The sequence below is a fragment of the Neolamprologus brichardi genome, chromosome 23, assembly GCF_056152115.1.
Source record: "Neolamprologus brichardi isolate AB-2024 chromosome 23, ASM5615211v1, whole genome shotgun sequence".
Lineage (NCBI taxonomy): Eukaryota > Metazoa > Chordata > Actinopteri > Cichliformes > Cichlidae > Neolamprologus > Neolamprologus brichardi.
In genome coordinates this window covers 22,694,009-22,719,581 of record NC_142125.1, presented here as the reverse complement: position 1 = coordinate 22,719,581, position 25,573 = coordinate 22,694,009, and the positions used below count along the sequence as shown (strand labels likewise).

Genomic DNA, 25,573 nt, shown 5'->3' with positions numbered 1-25,573 from the left:
GGCTAATGTCCAACACACCTAACCTTAAATATATGACATTTAATTTTTTCATACTGTAACACATTTCTATATTCTGCTTCACTCAATGCAAACACACTGCCTCAGTTAATATTTACTTATAAGCTTTTAACTAATTAATGATGTTATTTTATAATGAGATGAAGTTATAATTAGCAACAGACGGTCACACATGGCAGGCATTTGTGAAACTTTGGCGACATCTAGTGGTTGAAGTGAGGGATATATCAAATTAAATATATATTATTTAATAACAGAAATAAAGCAGAAAACGTTCGTCCGGTTCTGCCTTTGACCTTTATCGGCAATATGTCGACCTCACTTTGTTTTTTCACTCTAGAGACTAAACTATTGATAAACTATCGAATTCGTCGATTTATTTATTAATAAAAAAAACGTTACTTAGTAGAAACCACCACAGTCACCCCAAGCTAATTTGCCTTTCACCGTTATTAGCATACACTCCCGAAAACACCCGGATACTCCGAATCCACGAAGGCAGTGCCCGAGCGTTAGTGTTGCACTGTGGGTAATGTAGGCCATGGATTTTGACAAAATAAAACGTAAAACGCGGAATAAAATCATATCTGGTTCTACTGCAGGTTGTTGGCAGCATATTTTATTTGATTAATTTGATTAGTAGATTTGTTTATATAAAAACTTTTTTAAACACATCACCACAGTTGACTTGATTCAATCTAAAAAAAAAAATTCTTAGTTTTGCTTCAAAAACTGCACGGTTTGCCGTAAAATCGTTACTCCTGACTTTAAAAAAAATAAAAAATAAATTAGCCTCGAGTCTTTAACATTTACTATAAAATAATCTCACACTATGGTGAACATATAGGTACCTACCGTACTACCTAAGAAGGTATTTAAAAAAAAAAAAAAAAAAAAAAAAGGAAAATTGTTTAAATTGTATTTAAAAAAAAAAAAAAAAAACCAAGCCAAAATATCACAACCTTTATTTCTATTTTATAGAAAATCTTTAATTTATTAATTGATGTACAGATAAACAGTCCAAACTATGAATTTCTTATAACATGTCTCCATCTGGTGGCTGAAGGAGCTCCCTGCAGCAGGTGCATCATGAAAACCATGTGAGAAAGCATAGCACTTGGCACCAAGAGCTTAAAGAGGACAGAGTGATATCGCCTCTGGAGAGAAAATAAAGCAGTTTCAATGATGTCAGAAGTCAGTTTGAATGTTTCATATCCAAGCTCAGGGGGAACTGATCCGCCCCTCAGCGCTTCTTCCAAGTGAATTTCCGTCGTGCTCCCTCCTGTCCAGGCTTCTTCCTCTCCCTCACTCTTGGGTCGGGGGTCAGCAGACCAGCTGGGGAAAAAAAATGAAAAGAATGAAATATAACTGAACACAGGCGCAGATGTGTAAATATTTATGTATCTATTAGTTCATTAGTACATGCATGTCATAACACAAGTAGTCCTTATGAGACTGGAGAGTAACAAATATTTATGGTAGGGAAGATCACGGCAACGTTTAAGTAACAAAAAAAAAAGTGCTATGAAAGGAATTAACAAGAAAAAAAAAACATTAACAAGAACGAGAATCGTAAACACAGCAGCAAACAACCAGCTGTCACGGAGCTTTGTGGTCTCAGGAAAACCAGAGGTGATAAAAACTACACAATAAATTCAAGAATAAGTAAATAAGTAAATAAGTAAATAACTTTACTTTATTATAGTTGGCTAATAAAAAAGCTTAGCTGAGAAAAAAAAGAAAAAAGAAAGCAAACTCTGGAGAAAATACTGTGCTTTGTTCTGTTCTCTGTCAACATGATCCTACACTGCTTCAATAATGAGGTCCGATTCATGACTGATAGTGTTCCACTGCATGTTTTTCTATACAACTCTGATTTTACTGCACTAACAGTGTGTTTGGGATCATTGTCATGCTGAAAAATGAAGCTGTTATCAATCAGATGCTTCCTTGCATGATAGATTCAAAATCTGATGGCACTTTTCTGCGCTATTGTCACAATTACTTAATGTCAGCAGATTAGACATGTGACCCTCCCGTTCCTGGTGACAACGAGCCGGCTAAACAACAACAGTTGATTATAAGCCAACATTATGCTACTTAATATTAGGCTCGTGCCTCCTGAAAGTTCCTTGTGACAAACTCTCATACAGTATGAAAATTTATTAACTAAGTGTCTGAATGCAGCAATTCAGTGAAACTTTATTCTCAGTGAAACTAGCAGCAGCTAACGGAGGCTAACAACGGCAAAATACAGCTGTGCTTAGTAACAGGAAATTTCAGGATATTGTCAACAGCTCAGGTTGCTTTGCTGTCTGAGAACTCTCGCTACAGATGAACGGTGACTTGAGTGACTTGGGGGTAACCATCTCTGTTTTTTATTGCTAAGTGTTGATATTATTCAAATATGTTCATTTACAGTTTACAAAATGTGTTTGTTTGGTTTTTTTCCCCTTTTTACACAAACAGCAGTAGAAACATGCCGACCGGGTGTGGCCTTTATGGGGTACAGTCTAAATGTAATATTGTTGATCTCTCCTTGCTGACTAAAACATGGTAGCTGCCATAGCTAAGGCGGTGCACTTAATTGGGGGGGTAAAGCCTGGGTTATCCTCAGTTATGCAAACAGACCGTTGCAGACCTGACGGCCAAGCAGTCATTCCTGTTATGCTTCTTTAAAGTCAGTGTGTAATGTAAATTCTCTATGGAGAAGTCTGCACGGTAACTAAAACCAAACAGGACCTTTGCACTAACCATCCGACGCCAAACTTTACGTGACTGGGACCCAAGTAGACCCCCAGACTTCCCGAATCCATGCTTAGGATAACAGAACCCAGTAAAGGCAATATGTAATCTACTGACATCCAGTCATGAGATTTTAGACCCTCTACCTTAAAGAACATGCTTTTCAGATACTGTTTTTTTAGGCTTTACATGTCTTGTCCAGTTCTTCAAATATTTTAAGGACACACTGCAAACCATGCTTAGATATGTCCATCCAACCAAAGCCTGGAGAACTATTTCTCAAGACCATGTTAAACATGACAAGTCTGGCTCCTCAGAAGCAAAATATAAAGAAATGAGAACACCACACTGTACTCTCTTCAACACATTTCCTTTTGCAGTTTTTAATTGATATCAGATTTTTAAAACCAGCTGCACAAGCTGGTGAATGAGCACTCTTTTAATCCCAAGTTGTAAAAGTATATCAGTGGTAGTTTTCAGACAGGATGCTGCTGTAAGAGATACAAACAAAACAAAACAACAAAGCAAAACTACCCACCTTGTCTCATCGCCTCGCCATCTCCCTCAGACAGGAAGCTGAGCAGCGCACGGGAAATGGCGAGTCTCAGCGCCCCCGCCTGGCTCGACCTGCCCCCGCCGCTCACCTTACACTCCAAGTTGAAGCGGCCCAGCACGCCCATGAACTGCAACGGGAACATCAGCTGCTCCCTGAGAGGTATTTTTAAAAAAAAGAAGAAGAAGAAGAGAAAATGACCAAGAGATAATAAGGTGAAAGAATGAAACGTGGCTGAATGGGCAGACCAGGAGTGTGCACTATTTAACAGATAGCGGTATCAACGGCGGAGGCTTAGCTAATTTAATGTCTGGTTGGGTGACTTTTCAGACAAGCGTAGAGGATCCTGGCGCTGTGAAATGCCTTCTTTTACAATCTCACCACCACATATAACAGAGTAACTTCTGACTCAGCAGGAAGAGGATAAGAGTGTGTGTGTGTGTGTGTGTGTGAAAAAGAAAGTGTCTGTGTTCTGGATGGCGTCTTAGGCTGAATGGCCCATAGCTGCTGACAAAGTCAATTGTCACCTCTCTGCTCCAATTACAGCCCCGTCCTCACACTGCGTGACAACACCAGCTCTGGACATTCACTCACACACACACACACACACACACACACACTCACACTCTCTCTTACACACACACACACACACACACACACTCTTACACACACACACAATCACTCAACTGTGTAATTAACTTACTACAAGGAGATAAATAAAAAACGAGGCGATGCTGTGAAGAGTGAAAAAGCTGCTTTTTAATTTTTTTTTTTTTTTGGAGAGGTAGGGGTGGAGGGTGGAGAGTAAAACCCATCGCGTCTTGCATTTTAAGGAAAACGGTATCTGTGAATGAAGCAGTGGAGAGGCTGTGAGGTGGAAAGGCTTATTTGCTCAGAGTGGAAACCTTCGCGCTGCTCTCCTCACCTGTCCTGCAGCACGGGGAAGTATTGGAGGTAGTCCTGGCCGTTGACGGTAATGTGTCCTGAGCCGCAGTCCCGCAAGATCACTGATGAGTCTGATGTCTTCCTCCGACCTGAGAATAAAAATGAAAAACAGTCTGATTTTTTACTTCAGACACGAGTGTCATGTTTGCACGTTTACTACAAAGGTAAAGGTACTTTTTTAACCTTCCAAATCATCCCAGAAATGACTGGGAATGGAGGAAGTTGCCTGGTCTCGCATGTAGCAAGAAAACAAAACACTTTGTTTAGGCGAGGGAGGCATGAAGCATGATAATTCAGCAGAAATTACCCTCATTGATGGGCTCAATCAGACATTAGAAGGAATTGATACCCAGGAGGTGTTAGACTGATGATTATTTGATGTAGACACTTACAGTGGTCTCTCTCCTGACCTGCTCCGTACATACGGATGATGTTTTGAACCAAAAAATTCCATCAGACCCATTTTCACTGATTTTTAGTCCAATTCTTGTGTAATATGGGACGCCTCAGCCCGTTCTCCCTGTTTCCCCTCCTTAAGAATGGTAGTAGATGATGAGCTGAAGGTCCAGATGCATCTCTCAAGTTCTGTGTCAGGTCTTTGCTGGATTATTTCCTGATTCTTAATACTCACCAGCTCGACATGATACATTTCATCTACTAATAGTTTTTTAGACCTGAAACGTCTTTTGTCCTCCAATTGTTCAGTTTCCTCAATTTTTTTAAGAACACCCTGCACACCATGCTGAGATATGCCAAGTTTTTAGCTAACAGCTGTTTGAGAATCACCTTTTTGGTGCAATGATACTATTTAATGTTAAACTGTGTTATCTTTGGATTTTTTCAGAGATTAAACAAAAGAAAAGGGTACAAATTGTGTGTTTTTGTGACAGGCTGCTAATAAAAAAGTGCCTAAAGATACAATTTAACAACACTGGTTCATCCCTTTAGCTAGGAGCTTTTTTTAATGTTTGAATGAGTCATAGGTCAGTGTTAAGTTGCCTAACAAAGAAAAACTTCCTCTGAAAATGGTCTGGAACAACAACTGGAATGAAAACAACTGAAAAAGGAGCTGATGTCCAAAGAAGTGCTTTGATAGATCTTCAGAGAGCCTGGAGAACTAATGCTTAAGAGCACTTAAAAACACAAGTCTGGCTCTTTGGAAGCAAAATATAAAGAACTGAGGAGGGGCTCAAGACCTTTGCTTAGTTCAATAAAATCATGCTGTTTTTTTTTTGTTTTTTTTTTAATTTCCCCCAAATACTCCACAATAACTGTGCAATGAAATTATTTGCATTTGTTTTCAAGCCTGGCTAAATCTGCTCACACTGTCACATTATCAGAGTTTTAGCCAAGACAGAAATACCAAATACTGAATCTCCACAAACTGCCGTGTTAAAATGTCTGACGTTACAGATTAACGTGTTTACATCTTACTACAAAAACAGTTTTGGTCTTGCTAATTTATCCATTTGTGATGGCTGTGCCTGGTCAACTGGCTCCACTATGACAAGAAAACAACAGGTGGTGAGGGTGGCCATTATTTCTATACAGAATATGCATGCTGACCTCTAGTACACATGTACAGATCCCAAAAAGTCACATTAAAAGGGACATACCAGGGTGAAATAAACCAAACGTGCCTTAAACTGAGAGGTTCCTTTTCTGTGTTAAACTGTTTTTTTGGTCGATTTTCAAAACTTAGTGAGACTTCTGAGAAACACATCGCTGTTGTGAACCTACCCTCCGCGGTGCTGAAGGCCACGCCATTTTCATCCTTCTCCAGCGGTGGCACCATTTGCTTCAAGGACTGAGCCTCCAGCAGCCGACGGTATCGCTGGACGAACTCCTCCTCCGTGCTGCTGTACGGCATGGCGAGCATGTGCTCCATCAGCTTGATAAAACGGTCGTACTGAAGACAAATGCACGAAAATGCAAATCAAACTCTTGAACACAGAAGAGGTGCAAAATAGGATAACAAAAAGCATAAAACCTACATCATGAGTAGAGATGGTCTCCACTAGTAACAGTTCCAGCTCCTCCTTTGTCAGCCACCGGCTCGGGCTGAGGGAGCTAATGGAAACAGGAAGAGATGTGAACTAAAAAAACAAATTGCCAAAACAGCTTTAAAGACTTTTGATTGTGGACTCTTCCTCCTCTTACATCAGCTCGGCATCCTGGGAGAAAAGTCCTTTGGCCCTCAGACGATCTTGGTGCTTCTCGATTTTCAGGATTTTGCCATAAAGATCCTAAAACAACAAAAGTTTTCCTCAGTCTTATAGAAAAATCTTACTGAACACAAATCAGGGTTGGAACGGGATTTTAAGGCAAACATCTTTCTCCATTGCCCATCCTGGCCCTCCACAGTCAGATTTAAGCCCTACATCAACACTGACATGGGGCCTAAAAATCCAACCAAAGCTCTCGAGAACGAGGAAACGTTCAGCCGTATTCTAACCAGAAGAGGAGAAACAGTTTTCATTCCATTTCAATTTTACCCATTTCATAGACAACTAATGAGTGATGGAAATGGAATGATCTGCCCAAAAGCCCTTTCTTCTGTTTAGGAAGTAACTTTCATTCCCAGGAAGTCTTCTCCCCTCCTTCAGGCAGCTGTTTTTCTTCCTTCTGTTAAAGTGTAAAGCGCCAAAAGGATTATGAAAATAACCACAGCACTTGTCTGACTCTCTTCTCTGTGGCCACAGAGGAACGGTTAAACCTTGCTGATTGGCTGCATCCGCACAGCACCTTCTGGCAGGGCAGCGCAGGGGTGTACGAGGGTTGATTTGTGCTTTAGGAAGAAATCATTGTGACATGATCATAAAGCGCCGATTCACTGCTCTTTATTTTGCTAACAGCTTTTACACCTACATCGCCTGCTGCTGATCTTTGGCACAATCTTGCTCATTTAACTCATTGAAAGCATGAAAGTCAAAGTCTGAATGTTCTGTGTACAGTTACTGATCATTTCTGCACAATAAAAGATGGATGAGGTACAGATTTCTTTGTCAACATCTTGTTTAATTAAACCTAAAGTGACGCCCTGAAGCTTCATCCTTCTTTTTGACTCTAGGCTTATGAAATAAACCTCATGCTGTACTAAATAAGTCTTCAAACAAGAGACTGAGACCATAGATTCATCAGCAAAGAGTTTACTGAGGCCATAATTGGAGGCTCATTTTCACATGGATTTCTACACAGTCAGACTACTTCCTGTGACAAAAGTTGCAAGTTTAAGACACCTCAGCGTCAAACTGAATCATTTTTAAGTGACTTTAGACATGTGCCAGATGGGCTGGTCTGCGTATTTCAGAAACTGCTGATCTGTTAGGATTGTCCCACACAACCTTCTCCAGGCTTTACAAAAAGAAATAGTTTGAAAAAGAGAAAATGTCCCGGTGACATCAGAGGTCAGATGAAAATGATGGTTTCCATGTGATAGGAAGGCTACAGTAACTCAAGAAACTACTCATTACAACCAATGTGTGCAGAAGAGCATCTCAACTGCAGCAGAAGACCACACAGCGCCACGCCTGTCAGCTAACAACAGGAAACTGAGGCTATAATTCACACAGGCTCACCAAAACTGGACAATAGAAGTTTTGCAGATCTGAATCAGGATTTCTTCTCCAAGTTTCAGTTGGTAGGGTCAGAATTTGGTACAAACAACATGAAAGCATGGATCCATCCTGCCTTATATCAATAGTTCAGGTTGCTGCTGGTGTAATGGTTTGGAGGATATTTTCTTTATACACCTCTCTGCATTTAATCATTAGTCATTATTAATCTCTTCCACAGTGTGTCTCTTGTCCTGTCTTACTCTCGTCACCCCTACTGGTCGCAGCAGATGGCCGCGTCTCCCCAAGCCTGGTTCTGCTGGAAGTTTCTCTTCTGTTAAAACAGAGTTTTTCCTTCCCACAGTCGCCAGGTTCTTGCTCATATTGGGGTCATTTAATTGTTGGGTTTTTCCTCTCGAAAGAAGCTGTAACTAATGAATTGACCAGTGAGCGTAGAGTTAAAGACCCAGACGGTTCAAGACTTTAGTGTAAAAGATGCTAATTTCTTTGCAGCCTTGTTGAGAAACTGAAAATAAAGAACTTCATATCAGCCTTTAGTGGAAAAAAAACTAAAAATAATGAGAATAAAAGTAGATTACAACTAAACACTTTTAAAGGATAAAAACTCTTTTCTATTTTTCTACTAACTTTCTATTAGTTTTCTTTAGAGTTTAATTTCAGTCAGTTTGTAATGTCATGATGCATTTGCTCATCTATTGTGTAGTAAAATTGACCTCGGCAAATGTGCTGCACACAACTGAAGCAGAGCTGGAAGGAGCAAAAAAAAGTCTGGAGTTAAATACCCGACACTAGAGTTTCGCTCAGCGGTGGATCAATGCTGCGCTGGGGGTAACCTGGGGAGAATGTGTCATGGCGACGGACACAGACAGAAAGGCAGACAGACGGTAGGGTAAGATCAGGGGGAAGAGGAGGAGGAGAGGGTGGGCATGCTGGTCACGTCCCAGAGGCAGCCCCCACCCCCACCCCACCTTAGCCACCCAGCGCCTGGGTGAGAACTCATTTCCCCGTCAATTATTCACCAGATGTTTGTTTAATTCCTTCTTGATAGAGTGTGCCTAATCCGCTGCCACTCTGACCAGCGACAGAGGGGTACGGGAGGAGGAGAGAAAAAGAAAATCAAGCAAACATCAAGGAAAAACCAATTTTCTTTACAAAAAGAAAAAAAATACAGTAATAGAAAAATCAGGAAAAAAAGAAGGCGAGAGGAGAGGGCAGCTTGAGTTACACATGTGCAAACACTGGCTCCTACAATGGCGAGGAATAATTCGCATGGATTGGCGGGATGAAAGGAGGAGGCGGCGGAGTAGTGGGGCAGTATCTGGATACATTTAAGTCGAGGCTGTTACAGAGACAGACAGTCAATAAAGGCTCTTCAAATGCACGTTCAGAGCTCCGGCTACGTGAGGACGAGGCATTAACTACCAGCATTTATTTGGTCTTCGTGTGGAGAAGGAAGGCGAGTTCTTGGGGCTCCCTGGAGTTGTGGCCATAAAGGGTTCAGCGGAGCAGCGAGCAGGTTAATGTGCCGCGCCGGCTGAGAGGAAAGCAGCCGAGCACGAAGGCTGCTTCTTTACACGCCACTGCCCCCTCCTGGCAACGCTCCCGGGGCTTGTGAGACAGCGAGACGATGGGTAAAGGGCAAAGGATGGGAAGGACGGGAAAGACAGACATGTCTGACATACCTATTTAAACCCACAGCAGGGGGTGCAGATTACAGCTGCAGGGCAAAACAATGTGTGTGTGTGTGGGGACAAATATTCACATATCATCCCCCTCTTCTCTCTCTTGCAGATACAATCAGACAGAAGAACAAGCGTGAGCGGTGTGCCTGCTCATCTGCCCCACTCATCCTCCTCTTCATCACCCAGCCCCGCTTCCCTCCAAATCCCCGAGGAGGAGGTCTTCCCCCGTAGCGGGACAAAGCCTGACAACCAGACACCTTTGATGGGACTCGAATCCTGGACATAAAAAAATAAAACTACACCATTTATTCCAATCAAAAGAGTTTTAAAATTCTTTTTGTATCTTTGTCTCAAATGGCTGTTTTGCTATTACACAGGCCAAACACATCATTTGATCTTTTTTAATACAAATGATCTCGGCACTGCAGGATGGACAAAAATGCCCTGAAATTATTTTTCTTAGTGGATTCTGGATATACTGCTGATGTGCGTTTACTTTCTGTTGTACTAGTTTTTAAATTTTCCCTCTTTTGTGGTCTCAACACCAGTGTACGGTTTATCTTCACTTTAAGAGGCTTGAAATGTTTGTATATTTTATTTGTTCATTGAAAAAACTGAACAGAAATAAATGATCTTGAGGTGAAGGTCACCAATATCGAATACCTATGCTATCAATTTAAAAATCCTAGGTGACATCTTTCTGGAGTCACCGTGTTCACAAGATTTTTAGAAAACTTGACCTCTGACCTTGACCTCAAATTTAAATATTGGTCTGACTATTGGTGACCACTGATATTCGAACTCTGAGATTTGTAGTAGATGAACCTAAGACAGGAAGACAGGTCCTGTTTGGTATGTTTCGTAAGCACCCAGAGAGCAGGTCTGGGTGCTTAGGCTAAGCCGATCCCAAAGCCACCCTCAAACATCACATGTACACAGACAGAAGAGGATGAGGGGAATGAGAATCAGTATGTATGTAAGTGCTAATTGGTGCCCCCTGAAAGCCTGAACTGAGCAGTTTCTGTCATATTTCAGGCCTGCTCAAAGAACAAAATGTCCAGGTGCATCAGAAGTTAGTGAGGGTGGTGTCTGCTTACGGAGTACGGTGCTACCCTTGGAAAAACTCAACCTATTCTAATGGTGTCAAAACCAAATCTTTATTGAGATATAATGAGGTGTCAAAAGTCCTCATTAAGGGTGCAGGGGAGGTCACCAAATGTTGTGTTTACGGGGGAAAGAGTTACGATTAAGGATCTGAAAGCCAGCACTGGGGTGCCAAGATTGGAGCCTTGACTGCCTTCTGTTTACACAGACAGACAGACTGACTGAACAACACAATGTTAAAGGTCAGTGAGCCAGCCTGTGACTGTGTATGTGCTTATTTAAAGAAAAGTTGCTAAAATGATATAAAAGTTGCAAAACCCAATGACAAATTTGTTAAGTTTGCAACAACGAGGGAAACTAACGCACAATGTCAAGTTGAAGAGGTGAGATGATAAACATCTCCACATGAAGAAAATAGAGTCTGTAATTAGCTTAAACAATAAACCTCTGCAGGTGGGCTTGTGTCTGATTATATAACTGCCACATCAGGTAAGGAAATCACCCCAGACTTGAATTAAAGATAATGGCTGTCTGTGCTGTGATTTCAGCTGTATTTAAATGTAAAATAATCACAGAGGGGGAAAGTTAGATGCAACAAAAGCTCTAGTACTTTTATTCTGTCACACGGTGCACAGCCTCGGTATGAGCGCTATGAGAGCAACAGAAGCAGGAATGTCCATGTTCTTAGCAAGTCCCATTCCTGATAACTAAGACTCTGGAGGAAAATGACATGTGATGCTCACTGCTTAGATTAAAAGCTGAAGATGTACAACAAAACTATTATCGAAATGCCCATATTGACCAACGAATACCTACACAACAGACGGATATTCAGGTACAACACCCCCCCCCCCCCCCCCCCCCCAAAAAAAACCCAAAAAGCAACCAAACCCAAAACTGTCACAGTGTTGTGAATTCCTTTGTGCTAAAAGTCTTCACAAGTCTTCAAGAGCCCTAACAAAAATAAAATCCTCCATCAGTTTTGTTTGTTGAGATTTGGGGGCTGGGTGATTAGGCATTCCACAGGGATCCATTATTGGACCTCTTTTATTTATACTTTACACAATACTATCTCTGTCATATGCAATTTGTTATGCAGAAGACACCATTTCATATGCCACCGTCTCTTCCCTTGATCTGACCATTGCAAATCTGCAGTTGGCTTCTGATAAATTTTAGAAATCTGCTATTGCACATAAATTTGTTTTAAACAGTGACAAAACTAAATGCGTGATATTAACAAGATTTACAAAGTCACCTAAAAGTATCCGGGCACTACCCTCCATATTCAAATGCTTCATAGTCATAACATCCAAATGGTAGACTGATATAAATCCTCGGGCTGGATGATTTTAAAAAGTCATTTAAAAAAAATCATCCAGAAATTTTTTTCTGTGTTCATTTTGAAAACATATCTCAGTCTACGTCAAAAAGCAAAACATTAAGGACGGTCAAGAGTGTACAAAACCAAGAGGTAATGATGCAACCCTCACCGTGAAGAAATGTTTGCCAATAAAAAGCCCACAAACAATAACAGAGCGCACAATTTCTTGAAAATCTGCACCCTGGCCAGAGTTTTTCAAAAGCTCAATTTTCAGTGATCCAAAATGCCATTTATGTGTGGATGTAGACTGGGAAGCTACATCCAAATTTTCAGTTTTAACGCACTGGTTTCAGTTCCACACAAAAGAAAAACTAACCAATCAAGTCATAAATAACAGTACGCGAATAACATGTTTCGTGACGTGGCATCTGGTGTAGTGTAACAGCTTTACTTCCTTGGTGGAAGAAGTTGTGTGATGGCAGCTGAGGCAGGGAAATAAATAGAATATATACACTATAAATACTTAAGTTCATAGCGTTTTCCAACAACTACATCACCTGACAAGAACTGCATTTAAATGTGAGCTATAAAACTACATCTCTTAGTGACATGCAGCCTATATTACAAAAACAACCTTTTGCTGCAGTTTGAAAACAAGCTAAAAAAAATTACATTCATGCTATAAAAAGTATCTTCAGCTACAAGAAAAACAGGAAGTCGTGCAGCAGATTGTGGGCTAGTCCTGACCTCAGACTAAGTACAGAAACAGACTCATGGCTATGCCATAAAAACATAAATAAAAACTACTGTTGGTACTATGTTTTGTAAATTCATGGTACACAGATAAACCTTCGGTATGACACATGAAAGATGACCTCAAAAGGTTCAACATGAATCCAAAACAGGTGAAAATAAGCCGCCATCTCTGCAGCAGGTTCCCCCCTGAGATTCGCATGTTAAGCTGGACTACCTCTGACCTCCTGCTCGCCTCACCTCCCTCTATTCTCCCACCTCTTCCCTCACACCGCTGCGTGGAAAAGAGGATCTGACTTCGCTGCTCCTCCAGGGAACGGCACCGTCTTCTTTCAACTCACTCTGTCTGAATAGGATATGACCCAAGGGTGTGGGAAGCAGGGAGGGAGCAGGTGAGGAAGAGCTGGGGATTTGAGGGGGATGAAGGTTTAACTGACAGCGCTGCTCGCTGCTCCAGCTGTACTGCCGTACTCACATGCATGAGGGAGTAGTAGGACTGCTTGCCGGTGTAAAACAGGAAGTGAAAGGGCCGCCCGTCTGCTCCCCACTGGACAGCTTTATGGAGAGGAAAGTGAATCAGCTCTGGAAACCCTCAGTTAAAAAAAAATAATAAAAAAAATGCATTCAGGAGCAGATTTACATACCTCTTTGCTTGGGAAAGATTTCATCAGGATGCTGGAAATAAAAACAGATTTGTTTCAGTAAAAACAACCCCAAATAAATAAAATCAAACAACTGGTGATGTGTAGAGCTTTAAAAGCCACCACTCCTGAGCTTTACTCAGGAACCATCTTTTGCTTCTGTTTACCCCTCAAACTCACTGATGTACCAGAGAAGTACCTGTGCTTGTAATGTTTATATTTACACTGGTGACCACAGTGAACGAGACAATGTACCAACCTACCTGAGGTCAAACTGAAAAGATCGAGGACATTTCATCATAAAAGCACCAGAAGTGATGCGTCCCATCAAACTGCTGCTTGTGTTTCCACTGTAGACCCACCAACATTAGAGAAATTACTCAGCACTGAGCTTCTTTTGTTTGTGTTTTTTTACATCCCTTTCAATGTTAAAAAAAAAGTAAAAAAAAACAACAGTTCTCTAAACTAAATTTGTTTCATTTGTTTTTTTCTATTTTAATATTTCAACTACATATTTCCTTTAAGAAAGGGGGGAAGAAAAATAAATTGGGACAGTATGAAACAACAGTGCTGGTGTCTACAAATACTGGTTTTGAAGAAAGTGGAGCCCTGTCCCAGTTCAGATTTTATTTTTGTTTTTATTGTGCCCACCATGGAACGTGTCCTCCTGAGAAGTTCTTGTCCAAGATCATAGATGGTAAAGAAAATCAGACGTATCTGTGTCCACTGGTTGATCATCTACATCGTCGTCCTCCACAGAAACTGGCTCATCCATATTAATGTTTTGTGTCCAGATATGATGAACCACAGCTTGGCTTATTGTAAATCTGCTTATTTTTGCATGCTACAAACTGGAGATATGTACTGTAAAGCTAGCAAGTAAACACATGCCTTACATGTCTGTACCTTTTCATGTGGACCTTTAGATTGAAGCAGTGGGGATAAAGGGGGCTGTTTGTTCAGGGAAGGAGACAAACAGGTAAAGAGGGAAACCCCTAACTTCTCTCTGACAGTGTTAGTGACCTCACAGTGTGTTTATGATTTTAGTTTTGGCACTAATTATTGTTTTATAGTCTCATGTTATAACTGGGTTGAAACTGACCCCAACAACACAAAGATGAGAATTTTCACCAGAGCATTTTATCATTTTGTAAAATTCAATTTTTGTCTTTTGTTTTGTTTAAGCAGAGATTCCTGACAATGTGAAAAAGCCTCGAAGCAATAACCTAATTTAAAAGATGTTGCCACGACAGGTTAATGGAAGTAAATAGGGGGAAAAAAGAGAAACGCTAAACCAACAAGTAAATTAAACCGTGCAGTCTTACCTTCATGAGCGGCCGAGCTGTCTTCTCAAACAGGCCGGAGGGAAAAAGGTACGTGATGCTTCTCTGTGGGCGAAAGACAGAGAAACAAACAAACAAATAAATACATAAATAAATAAAAGGAGATGGCAGTTTGAGAGATGATGGCACATTATGACAACGCTGACATGTCCACACAACAGAGGTCACACCAACAAAGTGACAGAGTAAGAGGCGCAAGCTGCTTGCGGGTTCAAGGAAAGGCGAGCAAGATGTGTGTGTGTGTGTGTGTGTGTGTGTGTGTGTGTGTGTGTGTGGTTAGAGGAGAAAACAAGCATGAAAAGGCACAAGTTTAGGCTTTGTTGACAGCGAACAGAGGACACTGTGGATGTCTAACAGTTCACTCCGAGTTCATCCTCTGCTGTGTGTGTTATTAGCAGGGCTACAGATGGCATTGGAAATATGTGTGTGAGGGAAGAAAGGCCCGCCGTCCTCATCAAGACAGCCTGCTCATCTCTCTCCCTCTTCATCCCACCATCTCTGCACTCTTCCTCCTGTCCTGCTCTCTCTGTCGGTTCAATTAGCGAGGCAGCAGGTGCTGCGGGGAGAGAGCAGGTTGCTGCCTTTAAGGTTGTCAAAACGACGGAAAAGTAGGAAGAAAAAAGGGGGCCGGTCGAGGGAAATGTCTGCGCTAAAGCTGTGAGAGGCAGGAAGAGGAAGACAAGTGAGGAGAAGTTAAAGGGTAGGAAAAAAAAAATAAAAGGAGGAGGAAAAGGGAAAGACGAGGAACAGATGAAGACGCACCTGTGCGTCCCCAGAGAGTTGACAGAGATGTGGAAGAGCTCCCCGAGGGGGGAAAGACAGAGTGACAGAGGGGAAAAGACGACTTAGCAGAGCCACAGCGCACAAAGATTTTTTTTTACTTCACTGTGAAATAGGAAGCTGCAACAGGACAGACAGTAGTGGAGGAAAAGATCAAAGACGAAGATGAACAGAGTTATTTTAAACCTACAAAACCATGAGTGAAGATTCAAAACTTCACTGAATCTTCACGATTCAATATCTGTGAGATTTTTTAACATTTTGTAATATGTCGAGTCTTGCAATAATATATACTGTATTTTTCGGACCATAAGGCGCACTGTCAATGAACGGGTCTGTTTTCCTACACAACGCACACCAAATTACAAGGCGCATTAAGTGAAACAAAACAGTCAGATAAGTCAAACTTTAGTCAACCTTTTCTTCTTGCTTCTTCCACTTCCATACCATTGATTCACTAATGCTGAATTCTCTCACAGCTGCTCTGTTCCCATGTTGTTGCAGTATATTAATGACTAACCTCATATTGTGGATGGATTATCTCAGTTGTTCTCCTGACTGAAGTTTGGTCTGTTTACAACATCCTGCCATGCGATTGCATTTGTCCCTGGAGGTCTCCCGTTAACTTTTATTGAGTGGAAAAAGGTTAGCATTCGTCCTCCAGCTTCACTGTTTATGTTATGCTAACATAGCTGTGTCGCTAGCGATCACGTAGCACATTATATACCAGCTAGTCCAACTTCAGCAACCCTAAAAAGTCACTGCTGTTCAGTTTTCTGTCTTCATTTATGTTGGAAGTGATAGCAGAGCTTTAAGTTTAAATTCTTTCAGAAATCTCTCAGTCAGAACATGATATATCATGTTTAGGTGGAAGCTAGCGAGCTAATGTCCTGCTAACTTCTAACTCTGTTGAATTTCATAAATTCTGTTTTCATGGATGTTAAACTTAATTGTTACACCTGATAAAGCAGCAATGCTGATCATTTCATTAAAGATTAAAGAATTTAGACAGTTTTTAACTCTCAGTGATGTTTGTTTGACTTTGGGACCTGAAGACGACGGGTTTTTGACCCAGATTACTCTGAGAGGCTCCTGACTGCAATAGCCGTGATCTCGTCATCGTTTCATTTTACGCTATTGTTTGTTTCGTGGTGTCGCAAAATAAACTGTATACGGCAATATTTTTTCATGGTTTTGATGGTCACTGTAGTGGCTATATTAATTTCTTAAAGTTCTCTCTTTGCATTGTGGTTAGCAACAACGACGGTAACACCTTCGAGTGTCCGCTTGTTTATGTTCCACATAAACCTTTCACAATTAAGCTCAAGATCCTGTTCAGACTTTTCAAAATAAACTGCTCACGGGAAAGAGCAGATTATTTATGGATGAGAATTAAAAAAGAGCCGCCAGGTGGTAAAAAATAAAACTTAGACTCAAACGTTAGAACAGGCTTTTCCCCGCAGCACGCCATGTAATAAATACTCACAAAGAAAACGGCGGCCTTTACAACTTATGTCTAAAATTGTATCGTTTCATGCATCGGTTAAAACACTCGACTCCAGCTACATGACGCGCAGCTGGAAACACTTCCCGCAAGTCGAGCTGCCCGAGATTCACAGAATTTACAGAAAATATTACATTTTTGTGATTTATATCGTTATCAGACGATAGAATTCTTATATCGGGATATGAGATTTCGGTCATATTGCACAGCCCTAGCCGTAATGCTCCAACAATCCATCAAGCGGTGCAGCTTCGTAGCTTACCAAAGTCGTACTAAAACATTTTTGACTGATTTTTGAGCGCCGTGTACCACATAAAATCAGTTCGAGGTCAGTAAGCACAACCAGAATTCATACATAAGGCGCACCGGATTATAAAGCCTAACGTGCGGTGGAGATGAAGCCAGCCGCAGAGGTGTGCAGGTGGATAGCGAATGAGCAACAGCTTCTGACTTTCCAAAAAGTACTCATTTATTTACAATATCAAAAATAAAAGCGCTACCTCTACCACACATTACTAAAGAGCACACTAGTCTGCGTACACAGGGGAGCATCCATTACAGGAGGAGTGCGAAGAAGAACAAAAAAGGGGGTGACACACCAGTCATGAGACAGGAGGCGCCATGTGGTGATACACTGCATTACAATAGCAACTGTTACAAGCGCACTGTCGATTTTGAGAAAATTAAAGGATTTTAAGTGCGCCTTATAGCGCGGAAAATACGGTACTGCAAATAATGTTCTCAAAGTTAGACTTTGCCAGTATCTGTTTATCCAATAAGATAAAGTTGTCTCACTTCAGTTATTAAGATTGTCAAACAACTCAACACTCACTGAAACCTGCCGTAAAAGTTGCCATAACAGCCGACTTGACAACTGAATGGAGTCAAGTTGTCCGTTACATGAAACCAGTTTCTAAAAATACAGCAATTAATTGTGATAAAAAATACAAAGACAGAAATTCATATTTAACTATTATATTTGCACTCAGCAGCCTTCCAGTTCTGGGGGGGTCCTGTGCTGGATCCCCCCCCCCCATGCAGCCAGTTTAATATAAGTTTACTTCGACTAACACTATCGCAGCTGCATGAGATGCCACAAATGTACTCAAATGTATAATTTTTTCAAAAATCAATTTAGCTAAATAAGACAAATTCTTTCAAGTTGCAGCTTCTAAAGACTAAAGACCAGAGACTGTATATAAAAGATGGACTCCTACCGCCTATGGTAGACCCAATTTCCCTTTATTTTTTCAAATACAGTTTGTACAGTAGCAGATAATCTCTAACTGGTACATACTTTTATTTTTGTTTTTCAGTTCTTACCGGTAACAGCTTGTAGGTACACTACTGCCGCCTTTTGGTTGTAGCAGTGTGTTACATTTTAGCAGGAACCAGTTAAAAAAAAGCAAACTATGAGCTTCAAGATCAATTTAATGACTGAATATTCAAAAATTGTGATCATTGCTAACAAGAACACGACCAAAACTAAAGCATTAACTTCATGAATGGTTTTCTGAATGGCAGTTAAGCTTTATCTGTATTCATATGTATGAGTTATACAGTTGCTATGAAGGGAGAAGGTAGCCTAGTTGGAAATTTTAACATGATGTGGGGACTGACTCCCTATCGGAAACAGCCTCAAGTGGCCATTAGAGGAACTGCAGTTAGTGACACTTTTTTCAGCCTCCTTATTACCTCTAAAATCAGAAATCATCTTTTATTCATCTTTGTTTAACCTGATAATGTTCTAAGCACTTTATAAACAGTTCCCTGAAAAATGTTTCATTTATTTATGATTAATCTATTAAATATTGTCTAACTGTTTCAGTGCTCGTTTACTTGCAGGTAAATTTGGCTCAAAAAGTCACCCGAGTCCCAGAACAAAGAAAAAAAAACCCAAATAAACAAAAAAAAAATAAATCTGAGTTTAGTTTTCAGCAGTCAGAAGAGATTTTTTGGCCTTTCTGGGTCTGCGCTCTGTATTAATTCCTCCTCCTGGCTGCAAACATCCTTTTGATTTTCACCGGGTCTTTATCACCGTCACACCTGAAGAGTCTGGACTCCAAACTGGAGCGCAGGGATTTCTCAGGTGCCCCACTATGCACCTCTGCAGTCCTCCCAAATTTTCCTCTTTCCCTCCACGCATCCAAGTCCGGGCTGCTGGCCGTCGCTTCGGCTTTCACAGCCTGGCGCAAACAGCTCACTTCATTATTTGTGAGGGGCACTGGGGACCGGACGAGGGACGGGTGGGAAATCGAGCTAAATGGTAAGAGCAGTGAGGGCTAATGTATTGCCAAAAAAAAGAAAAATCACAAACAAGCTTTGGATGCATTTAAGGGCATTGCTAATAGCAATGATGCAGTGGATTAGACAGACGCGGCCCCACCTGCCTGCTGCACGTGGAGCCAAACGACGCTAATGATGCTGACAAAGAGGGGAAGCTTTAAACGCATCAAACTTCTGCCTGCAATGTCAGATAGGATGGTGTGAGGGGGAACGACATACCAAAGATGGCCTACGGTGGATTCAAAGCCACCGTGCTACAGTAGGAATCTACACTGCTGCACAAACTCAGCATTTCAGAGATTTACAGCTCACTGTTCACTGCTAAAGACTCCAAAATGTATTGTTTTTAATTTACAGAAATGTTCCTAAAAAGGAAATTCAAACAAACAGGAGTCAACCAGTTTGTTTGGGACTTTTTTTTAGTGGCGTATTAATCCACATTTAGTGGCTTTCTGAGCATTTGACTGAGATGTAATATAAAAATGTCATCTGCTCAGTAGATCTGGAGGTTTTAATGCCTAGAGAGGTGAGAAAAAAATAAACGGACTCCACATTTTAATTTAATATAGTGAACATCAGCAAATACCATACGTACAGTCCCTTAAACTCAATCGCTTCATTAGCTGGGATCACATATCCAAATGGGATTAGACACTTTTTAGTGAACGCAAATGTCAGATGGACGGTAAGCAAAGATCTGGGTCTGAGACTGCAGGTTTGCCCAAAACGAGACGCTCATTTAAAACTGGGTGTAAAAAGGTTAAAAGACTGGCTGTTGAAGATGGCAGCAGGAAACACAGAGAGCACGAGGAGGCATCAGCAGGTGTGTAGTTCAGCAGTAAGTGTGGCTGCAGCGTGGTTGTTGTAATCTTAGATGTGAGGATTAGCCTTTTGTCTAGGGTAGGGCTGCCACGATTAGTCGACTAGTCACGATTACGTCGACTATCAAAATCGGAGACAACTAAATTAATAGTCGACGCGTCGTTTGAAGCTTTGTAAGATTCTGAAAGATGCAGGAATAAGTAGTAGGATTTAAGAGTGTAATAACGGACTGAAACAGAAGATGGCAGCACTGCATGTACAAGGATGCCAGCTGCCATTAAACCCCAAAGAAGAAGAAGCAGTGTCCGGTATCGTAGCTGTGTCCAAATTCAGGAACCGCATCCTCCTGTGCCCGTATTTGTAGGCCGATTACGTTACAGCGCCGCGACGAAGGCTGTCCAAATTCGAAGACTCCTCCAAATGCAGCCGAAAAAATGCGCCCTCCTTTTCCTCAGATTTGAAGGATGGGCCGAGTGTATCCTTCGTGGCCCAGCCTATCCCAGAATTCATAGCGCGGCCCAGTTCAGTTTCCAACGATGGCAGCAGCTAGTTAGTTTTAATATTACTCTTATTATTCTTTCTGGGTCACAAAATAAGCGATTAACATATTTTCAGGCGAGAATGTAGTTGTGTAAACCTCAAATATCTGCTCAGTTTATCAAGACACCAAATATTTTCAAAAGCGCTCCGACGTTTTCGGATACGTCTGTTACCCACCAGCTCGATAGCTAGCCGGGGGCAAGGCTCACTAGAGCCGGTGAAAAACACCGGACTCCCGGCAAATCATTTTCAGATCCCCGCAGTCTTTCGCTACTCAGGTTAAACATGATATATGAGTCACTTAGATAACTTAAAAATGTTATTGTTTGGCTTTTTTCAGTTTTTTGTTTTGTTCCTGAGTAAATCTGTTTGGCTGAGATTAAAGTTATAGTTTTTACACAGCTGAATAAACGTCAAACAGACAACTGATTATCAGAAGTGTGAGATGCTCGAGAATATACTCCGGTGTCCTGTTATATTTTAGATAGCAAGAAGCAGACGGCTGAGTTTATTAAACTCCACCGAAACAATCTGCAAATTTCATTGAAAGTTTAATAAACTATCATCTTGTCTTTATTTTTAGTTAGCACATAACTTAAACACTTCAAGCTTTAAGCTAATGATACTTATATAAGAGCAGACACATGCTGATGCAATAAGCTGTACTTTTTACGTCCAATGGATGCATGATCTGATTAGTCGACTAATCGCAAAAATAATCTGTGACTAGCCGACTATCAAAATAATCGTTTGTGGCAGGCCTAGTCTAGGGTCACCTGCGTTTCCCAGTAGCAGGAGAAAAGACAAGAAAGGAGAGTGCTGGGGCAGATTTCAGATACTACACAAACATCACTTTCACACTCCAAGCCACATGAGATCACTCACTCATGCCAGCTTTCTGTTGATTTGCAGTTATATTTCTATATTTTCTTTTCTAAAGTTCCAAAATTAAGTGACCCCTGCCCAGGCCAGCTCCTGAACCACATCAATTACACATACCTTTGCAAACACCACTGTCAAGTACTCAAGACTCACTAAAGAAGTGCTGAAAATCCCCAACTATGTCATGTACAGTTAAAAACTTAAAATGGTGCAAAAAAATCACCGCCGTTCTCGTCTTTTTATCCTTTATTTCCCACATAAAGCATCCTGCCTATGTGTGATGCTTTAGAAGCTGCTGCCAGATTCTTTCTAATTAAAGCGAACTTACATCGATGTCCTCCTGGGTGAAGTTCTCGGGATCTTCTCCCATCATATTGGCCAGGTAGCGTTTCCCGATTTCGTACTCCTCCACCTGCTTTTGGATGTACTCCAGGGTGAACTTCTCCGGTCCAGCGGCCGCCAGGTTCTTCCTGCACAGGGCAGAGCTCACACATACCTGCCTGCTCAGCAGCACCTGGGGACGGAGGGAAAAGAGCCATTATTGTCAGACAAATATCCAGGGCAGCTCGATAACACAGCCGAATTACAGTTAAGAGCTCAGTAAACTGACATAAAGCACCTCAACGACTGTGGCACATTCATGAAACTACAGACGTGGCGACAGGTTCTTAATTTAAATATCCGTCAGCGGAGTTTTGGCTAACAAACCCTGCTAGAAGCCGCTAACTCAAGGACGAGGCTGTTTCGTCCTTTATTTAAACATATTCGCGTGCGTTAAAGGTGAAATAACGCGTTAAAATGTCACACGCTATGTTAATTCTACCTGTCGGCTTACCTGCGTGGCGACTGTGTTTATACTCGAGCTGCATGTCATACATTTCCCCAGAAACGAGCCCACGGTCCGCACACAGGACGCCGCCATCTTTGCTGACAGCGGTGACGTCGGAGGCGGAAGTTGTCTACGTCAGAAACACGTGCGGTAATCCGTAAAAATAAAATAAAATAAACTCTGTCCGCTTAATCAAACAACAACAACAACAACAACGTTATTAGAAGTGTAAATTCTAAAATCAGGAGTTTGTTTTAGTTTCTTTTCAGCCCTTTTCTGTTTAAAACAATGTCCTGATTTATGTATGTAGATGAATGTTGCTGGTGTCTTTACAGTTTGCAATTTTAGAAGAATTACACCTGAAAATATGGCATAATATACATCCCACCAAGAATTAGATGCTGATAGTATGAGTGAGGCATAAGTAATTTTAGCAAAGTGAATAAAGTGTAGACCTCAAAACTGTGCCAAACAAATAAGAAATTTAGGTCTGTAGTTTGTATTTCAGGCTGTAAAATTGACATTATTTGAAAATGATTATCAGCTGTTTGTGTATATATGTATAAAATAGGGTGGTCTTTATTCTTCAAGCTCGGGTCCTCTACTAGAGGCCTGGGAGCTTGAGGGTCCTGTGCTTTATCTTTGCCGTTCCTAAGACTGCGCTCTTCTGGACAGAGATCTCGGATGTTGTTCCTGGGATCTGCTGGAGCCACTCACCCAGTTTTGAGGTCACTGCACTGAGTGCTTCGATTACCCCTGGGACCACTGTAACTTCACCCTCAACATCTTCTCGAGCTCTTCTCTGAGCCCTTGTTATTTCCTCAGCTTCTCGTGTTCCTTCTTCCTGATGTTTCTGTCACTCGGTATAGCTACTATCTATCACTGTGGCCGTCTTCCTCTGCTGCTCCACCACTACTATGTCTGGTTAGTTAGCCATCATCAGTTTGTCTGTCTGTATCTGGAAGACCAGTAGGATCTTAGCATGGTCATTCTTCACCACCCTGGGGGGGCATATCACATTTCTAACTCTGGATTTTCATGCGATACTCAGGACAGACATTCCTCTCTGCTATCTGTCCAGCTCAATGTACTCTGATGTACTCGAGGATGTTTGTTGTCTCATCCTAGATAGTGGTTCTGACACTCACTAGCCCCTGGGCTCCTTCCTTCTGCTTAGTCTCGTGTTACTGGAGCTTTTCCCCCTATCTATCTATCTTTTACAGAGTTTCTTAGAGATAAAGATATGGTAGATGAGGTTGTTGTTACCAGTAATGTTGATGAAACATTTTAATCATAGATTGGTAAACCTTTCCTTTGCAGTTCCTTAATTATTAATATGCAATGATGATCCCTCCCACTCTGTGTGCTTGATTCTCCTTCTTCCTTGTCTGTGTAGGAAACAGGTAGCGTATTAGAGGCGGGGCCTAAGAGAAAACAAATCTGTTACCATTGGGCTAATTGTTTAAAATGGGCCTGCAGCGTGTGTTTTTTTTTTCTTGTAAACATTTAGCTGCTCTATATTTCTGTGTAGCTTAAACTGCATTATCTGTGTGGTCTCCCAGTTTTGTCTTTAGTAGGATACAGCAAGGTAAAAATAGGTGTGCAGGTAATTACAAAGAAAATACAGCTCAAATACTAAGAAAACCTCCGGCATCAACTCAACCTTGTTGTTGTGACTCTTTTAGGTTGGTTCATTCAGTGTACTTCCTCAGAAAGTGTCCGACAATTCTTAGAAACACCTTTCCTATTACTTATTAGTTCGTGTTATGATTATCCAAAGTTTATGTTGGTAGCAGCTCAAGTTTAACTGTGCACACACAGAAAATATTTCCCTGTTTTATATATCATTTTCATGGCTGTACCCCAACTTTAAAGGGTTTATTTCATTAACACGAATATGAAAACAACATCTGGTAAGAAAAAAAGTGCATCTTCTTGCAGGTGTTTTTACAATTTACTCATTCACTAAGCTAGAACTTTACTGAAAAAAAAGTCCTGTGTTTGTGCCTGTGGTACCATGGTACCACGTTCTTACCGCACACTTTGTTTTTGTACCAGATAAATCTTGACATGTGTGTTGGTGAAGTAAAAGAAAAAGCTTTTCAAAGCATAACAAAAAGGAAAAGAAGAGCATGAACAGGATAATCCAAGCTGCATGACAGCAAAACCACAGAGCTGCATAATCTGCCTGAAATGACAAACGAGGCGAATTAAAAAAGGGAAAAAAAGATGAAGAAAGGGGGAAAAGGGTACATTCCAGCGAGAGCAGAACATTTTAAAACAATTATAAAGGCCACTTCTACTACACCACTTTCTAAACTCTCTCTTGAGCAGCGGTCCGTATCCTAAAAAGTCACACCTCACTGAAAGCTCGTGTTTTGCAGGGCAAGCATGCCAGCCACATGGTGCAGCTACAAGTCTGCAGGGATCTGGCACTCTGGAGCGATCCCTGCTGATTTATTTTTTTTTGGGGGGGGTGTTATAAATTAACAGCAGCACTGACACAACCTTAAACTCTAAACTTGTTTGTGCACAGGTTAAAAAATGACAAACTTGGCTCCACCTCTTTTAGCACGGTGAAAATTTGTTTCTATATTTAAACTTAATGGATCAGAGTTTGACGCCATGTATCTGCCACCGGTTTTGTTTTTTGGATCCAGGTCACACGTCTATCGGGCGACCTCCATGACCCCCGCAGAGCCAGTGGATGTTGCACGCGTTGCTCAACTCCATGTGAGCGCCATGTGCCAAATGGAGAGCTGTGCTGTCAGCGTCATGCAACAGGATTTAAAACGGCAGATCCGCACGAGTTATCAGAAATAACACTATAATGATTAAAAGAAAAAAGCTCAGCCAGAGCATGCCAAACGTGCTGGCAAGGCTACATGTAAAGCAGATTGTTTTGCATATGCGGTGCAGCCGGAGCAGAGATGGATTAACACAACATTATGTGACGCACAAGTTTGTAGATGAACTTCATACGTTGAGATGAAAACAAAGTTTCCCACAGGGAGTGCTGGCTGATGGTTTTCATGTGCATCACATACAGCAGCGTGTGGTGAACCACAGCTTTCTGCTGTGACTGCTGAGCAGCAGGTGGTCTTAGTTTTCGTTTGAAATGATTGCACTTTATATCTGGTCCTTTACTGAGTTTGCTCTTCTACAGTCCACCCCATGATTCAGTAGCTCGTAGAACCACCTTGAGCAGAAATAACGAGCAGTAATGGTTTTCTGTATGACTTTATCA

The 25,573-nt window shown here is 41.3% G+C and overlaps 1 protein-coding gene across 1 annotated transcript; it reads right to left on the bottom strand.

The window, feature by feature from the left end:
• Positions 1–968: 968 nt before the first annotated feature.
• mrps9 (mitochondrial ribosomal protein S9) lies at positions 969–22,437 on the bottom strand. The gene is made up of 11 exons (XM_087836025.1): positions 22,333–22,437; positions 21,826–22,011; positions 14,666–14,728; positions 13,344–13,374; positions 13,175–13,254; positions 6,422–6,507; positions 6,256–6,331; positions 6,002–6,170; positions 4,242–4,350; positions 3,302–3,471; positions 969–1,353 (listed from the first exon to the last, which is right to left on the bottom strand). Exons 1-11 carry the CDS (start codon positions 22,417–22,419, stop codon positions 1,262–1,264), a joined length of 1,149 nt encoding a protein of 382 aa, XP_087692151.1. The 5' UTR covers positions 22,420–22,437; the 3' UTR covers positions 969–1,261.
• Between the last annotated feature and the right edge of the window lie 3,136 nt (positions 22,438–25,573).